The 9521-nt window shown below is 38.4% G+C and overlaps 1 protein-coding gene across 1 annotated transcript in view; it reads left to right on the plus strand.

Annotated features, from left to right (window-relative positions):
• The window catches only part of LOC106513337 (trypsin), an 18009-nt gene extending 8943 nt beyond the window's left edge, over positions 1-9066 (plus strand). Inside the window, exons 2-6 of the mRNA XM_014002122.1 lie at positions 1194-2006; positions 4657-4816; positions 5300-5441; positions 7497-7763; positions 8613-9066. Coding sequence (XP_013857576.1) covers positions 1952-2006; positions 4657-4816; positions 5300-5441; positions 7497-7763; positions 8613-8786 — 798 coding nt within the window. The 5' untranslated portion in view covers positions 1194-1951 and the 3' untranslated portion in view covers positions 8787-9066. The remainder of the gene's footprint in view (positions 1-1193; positions 2007-4656; positions 4817-5299; positions 5442-7496; positions 7764-8612) is intronic.
• Positions 9067-9521: the final 455 nt, after the last annotated feature.

The raw sequence follows: 9521 nt of genomic DNA on the forward strand, positions 1-9521 counted from the left end.
AATTACGCCTGTGTACGTACTGATTTTTTTCTTTTCTTTTTTTTATGGAACTGAATTTAAGTTTATGCTTATGTTACAAAATTAGTAAATTATATTGCTATTAAAAATTTAAATTGAAAACACACAAAAAGACATAAGAGAAATAAATACATTCCTTACTGTTCTATAATTACTGTTTCCAGAAAACTAATAGTTTAGTTCTATGACAAAAAATCTGTGCAAGGCTGCAAACTGAAACACAACTGTGTGAGGCTTCAATGTATTGTTGTCAGCTTGTAGTGTACTGCTATAATAATAATCAGCCTTCTTTTGGTTTAACTTAGGCTACAACTAAAATTTACAGCATGAAGTCATTTTAGATCTGACTTCTGACTCCAAAATTACCCCAAGAATTATTTCCCACAATTTTACTAATTTTTTTATTTGTTCGAGAAATAAAATGATACATGATATTTTCGTAGAAATTCACTTTTATATCAACATTTCTCTCAGTCTAACTGGATGGTTCTCAGTCTAACTGGATGGTAAAGATACACACACAAATCCATCATGGCTACCACATACATCTGAAGTTAAATATCTAAGAATTATTTTTTTTATTTAACCTTTAGATCTCACTGAGATTAAAAATCTCTTTTTCAAGAGAGACCTGGCCAAGAACGGCACCAGCACACAGACATTACGAAATTCAAAACTACAAACATTAAACTACAATCAAATACTTCATGATAAATTTACAAACACGTCTTAAACTGATTAAGAATGGCCCTAAAAACATTAAATGAGACAAACTCCTGCAAGTCTTTCTGCAGTAGATTCCAGGCTGGCGGAGCAGCAAAGTGGAAGGAGCTTTTGCCATAATCAGTGCGAACCGTCCTGTTAATAAAATGAACTTATCCGAGTGCAAAACATGTTTTCCTTTATTTTTCTTATTGGTATAGCACAGGAGGTAAGAGAGAAGTACAGCCACGATTGCTTTGTAAACAAGAACATGCCAATGAACAAATCTGCTGGTGGATAAGGCATTTAACACAGCTTTTGTATGAATAAAATACAAAGCCTATAACATAAAATGATGCAATTCTGATAAAATATATAATTCATAGAACAGTACACTTCCTGTACATTTTTTTCTTTATTAGCTTACGTTGCTGTCTTTTCTGTAATATTTTTGTCCTTTGTGCCACCTTTAGGTCACCAGAGCCTTGGCTCAGGAAACACCTGGCAGCAGGAGGCCACACGAAGCTGTCTCTCCCATTCTGCCGGATGAAACATCAATTATTCAGCTCCCTGTAGATGTGGGACAAGAGGAGGTCAGGAGACTTTCTCCCTTCACGCTGTGGAGGATTGGGACTTGCCAGATGGCTCATCGTAATCATCATCATTGTCGTGGAGCTCATAACGAGTTCTTATCGTCGCCGACACACGGCTTCGGAGATGGCTGATGAGTCACGCAGACGCACTCGTGTGTCAAACACCTCTGTGTGATTTCCACTCAGATGTGAACGTACCAACACACACACACACACACACACACAGACACAAAAACCACACAGGAGGCCGCTGAGACATTTCAACAGGGATAATCCTGGATGATGAAACACAGCGCACTGATACAGTATAGAAGAACCTGAGGCACAGCAGCTCACCTTGCCCTGGCAACAACATAAGGCCTTTCCACAAGTCAGAAGGGGTCAGAAGACAGACAAAGGTCTGATAGAGGAGACTCTGAATGTGAACTTTGTTTTGCCTTTTCCTCTCTCGTTCCCTCTCAACGAGTGAGACAGTGGTGGGTCTTGCTGCTGCACGATGCCGTACAATGAAATTAAAAACTTTTCTTTCCTTTTTTATAGGATAAATCTTGATGGGACTGACCCTGCAGCTTCTGAAGAGAAATGAAAAGGCAGTCTGAGCTGGCGGAGAGGCTGAAGTGCTGCTACGGTGTGAGATAATGAACCTGCTCATGTGTTTGTGTTGTGTGTTCCTGGATCTAACAACAGTCTATAGTAAGTACAATGTTTTTTTATTATTATTCCCGCAGGATTTTAAGGTCAAAGTGTTTCCCAATTAAAAAGAAAACATTCATTAATATTAGAAAAGTTAGAAAGTAAAAGACAAGTATCTGGTCAGCATCTATTATTTGTTTCATAAATAATAAAAGGGGAAAAACGCTTATTCATTTTACAAATTTCGAGAGGTTGCTTTTCTGATGATCAGTTGGACGATCTGGACTTTGAGCATGCAAAGCACACACACAGCTCCCTTCCTTCTGCATCCTGTGAGTCATTTTGCTGCAGAGAGAGTCCATGCAATGCAACAACAACACAATTCTGCAAAAAAAAAAAAAAAGGGAACATGCATCAACAACAAAAACATCACCACTATTTTCAGACCCTGGGGTGTTGCATTATCCCCACATTGGATGGAGGAAGAAAAAACTTGGGGCCTATTTTTAAAGATTCAGAAAAACTGCAGGCTTTTTAGGGTTTTAATTAGGAGGAAAATGCTGCAGAGATCGTTGCTATGGTTCCACAACGTGAGGATGATTTTGCATACAGTCGTGACATGCGTTACCCACAATWCAACATTTCAGAGGTGCAGTTTCAACGCAGCCGGATTCTGTTTGGCGTCGGCTCTCGTAATAACATGAACAGAACATCAGTTGCTGCTTTTATGGCAGGGAGTGTTTGATGCATCGGCTGACAAAAGCATCTCAGTTCTCAGGTGGAGAAATGAAGTTTCTCCAGATAACACAATCTAATAAGTATTGTAGGTCAGACTTTATTAGACAGTAAGTTGAAATTTGTGTTGCTACAGTATGAGATGGTTTATGTTAAAAAAAAAACTTTTAGGAAAATGTTGGTTTACTTCATGTTGCTTCTTTTTTTCTTTCAAATCCTGGTCGTCTTTACTCACAATACTGTTTTTTAAACAGAACTATTAAAAAATGTAATGTTTTTCTAATGCTTGAAGGGGGTTTTAGGGTTTAAACGTTTCTTTTTCTTTCGTATTTCGATAGGCAGAAGTTAGATCATTTCCTTTGAATCAAGCTGTTGAACACTTCACTGCCCTGGAAATGTGTGTGTTTCTGTGTGTGTGACAAAAAAAACTGCACATTGTGCAGAGTGTATATTTACAAGAATGTGTGCTAAATTCTTTCCATACATCAATGAATTTAAAACTGTTTTTTAAATATGATGATAGAAGCACAAATCATTTACCAACTAAATGATTATTTTTAAAAGGGTAAATTTCAATACAGTAGTCAAATCACAGAAAAATAATTTACAAATTCACCCAGTGTTTTTAACAAACATATAAGAACATGGATGTACAACGAGGAAAATAACTCATTCACACGTGTAATAAACAAAAAAGAATGAACACACACCCGCACCCCAACTCAACACTCCACTGCATCAATAACATGTATACAATCACTTGGGTTCTAAGTTAATGAAATAGGAAAAAAGTTTGTCATTTGTGGAAAGATTTGGCAGTAAAAAGCCTCATTGTGTATAATTTTCTCCATTTAAAAAAAATGACGCCTTAAAGCCAACAGGAGATAGAAGGACATTTAGCAGCTTGCTAATGTAACAATAAGGAACATCTTGCAAGTAAGGAAGTGAAAGCTATGATGTCCTTTTACAGTATATAAAACTAATGATCATGATGATTGCAGAAGGATTTGTTTTCCCTTCCTTGTCTTGAAGTAAAGTTATTTGACCCTGACTCTTGCCAGGTACAGTGAGGGAAATACAGTAAGTGTTTGATCCCTTCCTGATTTTGCAAGTTTGCCCGCTTACAACGACATGAGCAGGCTATAATTTTAAGGGTAGTTTAATTTTAACAGTGATAGATAGAATATTAAGAATAAATCCAAAATTTATCCTGATTGTTTTTTATATATATTCTATCTTTTGCTGTTAAAATTAACCTACCATTAAAATTATACACTGCTCATGTCATTTAAAGTGGGCAAACTTGCAAAATCAGCAAAGGATCAAATACTTGTTTCCTCCACTTTATACTGGTATATATACTAAACAAAAATTCACTATAAATCACAGAGTCCTTCTCATCTTCTCTGCTCACCTTTACCGTGTTGTTCTGTTTATTTGCAAGAGCTGGTTCTCACTGTTCTCATACTGAGTTCGACTGCGTGGCCCGAGGTCAGCGCACTAGAGTTCAGCCGTTATATAAGGCAGGCGGGAGAGTCCCCGCTGTAATATTTCAGAAGCCAGAGTGAAGCAGTGTCACTGGGGTGGGTGGGGAGGGTGGTGGTGTTGCATTACCTTTATTACACAGAGGCCTCACAGTCAACAAAAATCCACCAGCTCATAGGCCAGGGTGTATGGGCTGGAATGGGAGTGGGGGGTTAGAGTGATGGATTAGTCTGACTGCTATCATTGTTGTTGTTGCTCACTGAAGGTTGTCCATGTTTTATACAGTGACTGATATACAAATGCAAACATTTATTTATTTATTTATTTATTTATTTATTTATTTATTTATTTATTTATTGGTGTTTAAAGCAGTTTTAATAGTTAAAACATCTATAAATCAAACAGGCTCAAATACCTTGCATGTGTCAACAAGTTTTCCCAGACGAATCAAACACTCACACAGCTCGTGGCTCCTTGTCTTGTGTTTCAGGCTGTGTGTTTATGCAGGAGCGCATCGTAGGCGGTCACCCAGCTGCACCAAACTCCATCAGGTACATGGTGTCACTGCAGACCTCTTACGGCCAACACTTCTGTGGGGGATCCCTGGTTCACCGGTACTGGGTTCYGACCGCGGCGCACTGTAACATCGGGTAAGATGGTTCGCAGTTTCTGTCATCTGTAAAATGTGACAGTCCAAGGAGAGATTTTAAACTCGTTTCTGCTTTTATAGTTCTGTACTGGGATGTTGGAAAAGCTGGCAAGATTCATTTATTTCTTACAAAATAAAGAAACACAACAATGCAGCCGTTTAAAAGTGAATCAGCACCTGGATACAGTTGAGTCAGCTGGCCTTGGCGCAGCATCCTATTTGTGTGCAAGTTACACAGGAAGACAGTGAAGTTACAATGTGGCTCACAGGTAGACTCTGTTCACCGACAGACAAACATGTCATGATGGTCTGAGTGAAGTTTGGTTCAATATGCTGGATGTCTCATATGTGCCAATTAACAACTCAGTAAAGTACAAAAATGACTATTATGATTATGCAACAGAGAATATGATGGTAATTAGTGAACATTTGTGCTGTATGAGTTGGTGAGCATGATCTAAAATAAGAATGCATTGTTTTTTAGGGCAGACCAGATGCTGATAGTTGCAGGCAACAACAGAGTGAATACGTTCGAGGGCACTGAGCAGTATGCTAAAGCCCACAGGCTGCTCATTCATCCACTGTACAACAGAAGCACCAACAATGCTGATATCATGCTCATTAAGGTACTGCAAAGAATTGTCCATTTTAGCCATAAGTTTATCTGTTTCTAACTAAAATGTGTTCTATAATTGGTATGTTTTCAGTAGGTTGGGTTGATTTTTGGTGCTTTTCATGAACAGCAGCATTTGAAGGCTGCAAAACCATGAATACATGTTGAGTGAGTGAAAACTGAGTCATAGTATAGTTTCCTGCTTACTGCTTCTTCTGTATGTTGCAATCAATCTAGTGTATATTTTAATGCTTCATATATCAAAAATTTAGGCTCGATCAGGAATAGTGTGCTATCGCTTCTATTTAAAACTTCATGCTTTTTGAAATATTTTACTTTGTTTACCAAAAAATCCTTATTAAAAATGCATTGAATTTTTTTTTCAGTTTCTTTAAAAGTAATATTATCTGATTTATACTTCAGCTTCCTTGATCTATTTTTGTCTTCGCCATTTAGCATTTAGCTACTGTCTTTAGCTTTTAGCTATGGTTTGCTAAACATTTCTGTTCTCCTTTTACTTTTAACAGTTCAGTTTCAGTCTCTTCAATTGAAATTTCAGCAGTCAGTATTCATACTGCTTTCATTTATTTTACTTTTGATTTTACTAAAAATCAAATGTATTTAATTCTTTCATTATTTATTCTTTATCAAACACTACAAAAAGAAGCACATTTTGTTTTTGTTAACTGTACTGCTTTTTGTTTCTTTGGTTTGATAATTCAGATCTTTTGAAGTGGGGTTAGTTATTAACAAATATCTTACCTGATGCAGATACCTCTCTGAACAGTTTCTGATGAGTAAATAGCTAATCTGAGCAGAAATAGACATAGTCATTTTAAACAACTCAAGTCTCAAACATTTTATAGCAATTTATGTGAACATTGTTTTATAAAGCTTTACATTGCTCTAACTTTTATATTATATGGATATTTACAAACATTTTTATGAATAGTTTTATAAGCAGCAGGTAGCTGCAGCACATTTTCCTGGGAGAGAAAAACTTATTGAGATTAAAAATCTTATCTACAGGAGTGTCCTGGCCAAAACTGGAAACAGAACACAAAGTTTCGTAAAACAAAATTTAACATAGGGTTGGGTGATAAATCAATTTAATCGATTCATTTAAATTTGCCATTTATAAAGATTTAATTTTGGGAAAATCTGGATTTTATTCCCACCAGTGCACTCTCAGGGGCTTCTGTAGTTCAGAGGTCACCCCACCTGACCCTCAAGATGCTTGGTACATGACATGACAATATGACAGCTGGCAGAGAGGATCTACTTCCCAAAAGTGTTCCTTCAGTTATCTGGAACTGGTTAGGTTTTGCAAACTTGGACTTAGTGCAACAAACTCCTCACTAAAAAATCTGTTTGAAGGCTCTTGCTTCAAAAAGCAGGAGTACAAGTTTGTTTCAACACCTGAAACAGAGGCACTCCGTTAAGTGGGAAACAAAATCGATTAAAATCGAAAATCGAGTTTGAGATGAAAAAAATCTGAGATTTTTTTTGAGCCATATCGCCCAGCCCTCCTTTAACAACAGTGACATTTAACAACCACTTAACAGTCTTTGTTCCACCGGTGGGCAAAAACGGTGCAATTCATGCTTTTAAATGTTTCTGGATATTTCCAGACAGACCAGGGGCTTTTTTTTAAACCATAGTGTCAGACAACTTCCTCTAATTCTTACATTTAACTCAACACACTTACAAAAAATACAAAAATTTAAAATGCTTTTAAGGAATTTCATGGGTGACTGTTTAGAAAAAACACATAGCAACACAAAATCAATAAAATACTTATCTTAAAATAWGGTAAACCAAAGAATATATCAGATGTGATATTTTTGAGGTTGGAGTTGTTTTAAGATTGCAGTTAGGCCTGGCTTTGCTCAAACCTACTATAGCTTGTCTAAACGGTCAGAATTCAACTCTGCTTCTCCAAAGTGAAGTTGTTCAAAGAGCTATCTCTAACAGGTAAGATATTAATTCTTCACACCCCTGCTACAGAACCAAACCTCAACAGATCTCCCTGTAATGCACTCAAACAGTCCCTTTGTTTTCTGCCCAGCTGCGGGGCCCTATGATCCTGAACAAGTTTGTGGCCTTGGCGCCTCTTCCCAGACAGGGAACGGGCGTGGTCGAAGGTCAGACATGTCGGGTGTCTGGGTGGGGCTACGACGGCGCAGGCGGAGGCCAGGTCCCGATGATGCTCAGGACCGTCACGGTGCCCGTGGTCTCAGCGGCMAGATGCAACAGCAGCGACTCGTTTGATGGAAACATTACAGCAAACATGATCTGTGCTGGAGACCAKGCTGGGGGGAAAGATGCATGCAAGGTACTCGCAAAGGATTTCTGAAAGCTATAGCAGAAAGTAACAGTGAGTCAGTGTTGTAGCCAGGTTTTGAGATACCATGTCACATATCTGGGGAACTCATCCCCCCTGACCACCAGGAGGATTCAATTCATCATGTCAGCATTTGTTCATCTTCGAGAAAGGTCAGCCTCCAGAACGGTATWAGGTGTGATCGTTGCAGAGGAGACAGAAGCTGCATCAGGCCTGAAGACAAAACTCATCCGTACGTGCAAACAGCAGCATGCCCAGATCTGCTCCTGTGCTGCACTGAGAAATAGATTCTCCTCAGCTGTTGGTGCCAGAGCATGAATTACATAAAATCCAGTGTGTGTAGATGTCTCCAATACACTTTCTTGCCCCCAGGTAAGGAACTGAACGACTAATTAAAGATTGCTATATTTAACGCTGCAGTGGGAGACGTTTCAAGTGATTAGGATGAATTATTCCGAGGGATTTGACATTACGAAACAACTGATGGGATAGTGAACTCTCATCATCTGATCAGCTTTTGTGGGTTTTTCATTTTTATTTTTATGGTAATATTTGTGCAAAATGATCGATTGAATTTGACGCCATGCATGGAGAACACAATGCTACGCTTTAAATGTAACACAACTCCATTTCCCACCCCACCCCCTTTGCTTTGTTTTGTGTTCAGCACAACAGACAAGTAATCCTACGTGACTGAGACATTCAAGCCGCAGGATTAGCAGCCATTTGTAGAAACATTTTCCCCACAGGCACCAGACGCACATGGCTTTACGTGAAACCGTAAGCTTCTTCGCATTGTCGCTCAGTAACTRATCAGAGGGTGTGGTCTTGTTCTCGCAGGGGGACTCGGGCGGGCCRCTGGTGTGCAGGGGCCGGGTGTACGGCCTGGTTTCGTGGGGCAAGGGCTGCGGCGACACCAAGTATCCCGGGGTGTACACCGCCGTGTCCAGGTTCCGCCGCTGGATCGACCAGACCATCTACGGGTCGCATCTACGCTGCTCCAGGTACAGATAGAGGCTGAAGAGCGGGAAATAACATTTCACCTGGGAAATGGGACAACTGATGTGAACCAGCTGGTTCAGATGCAGCGTCGCATCTAAAACTCTCCTGATGATTCCTGTTTAAAAAGTCATYGTTCTAACAAAGCAGCCGCTACTTGAAGATTAATCTTTTAGAGCAATTTGAGAAACAGCTTCAGCCAGTCATGGACCGTGAGGAAAAAAAAAATCACTTTTAAGAAAATTAACATATAGAGAAGATGATGAATTGTGAGCTTCTCAGACATTTGTAACAACCTCAGCAAATAAATAAATAAATATAATAAACAATTAAAGACTTGAGAGTTTATTCTGTGCTGTGAAACTGAGCTTCTGTTCATTTTCATAGGGTGGGGTCAAAGGTCAGCGCTCTTTAGGACATTGTAAACTGAATGAATGAATGAATGAATGAATGAATGAATGAATGAATGAATGAATGAATGAATGAATGAATGAATGAATGAATGAATGCATAGGTTTTAATAGGAATTAAAATGAATAACTACCTGACAGGTTAAAAGTAAAAAAAAGAGAATGACTGATCAACTACTTGAACGGAAAAATAAAGAAACAAAAAAAAATTGAATGAAAAACAAACAAATGAATGAATTAATGACACTCTGGCTAAATAAATAAATGCATGAACAAACAAACAAACAAATTAGCCAAATTTGATGAATAAATGCAAAATAAACAGGCGGTGTTTGAATAT

This window comes from Austrofundulus limnaeus, unplaced genomic scaffold, assembly GCF_001266775.1.
Source record: "Austrofundulus limnaeus strain Quisiro unplaced genomic scaffold, Austrofundulus_limnaeus-1.0 Scaffold11, whole genome shotgun sequence".
Classification (NCBI taxonomy): Eukaryota; Metazoa; Chordata; class Actinopteri; order Cyprinodontiformes; family Rivulidae; genus Austrofundulus; species Austrofundulus limnaeus.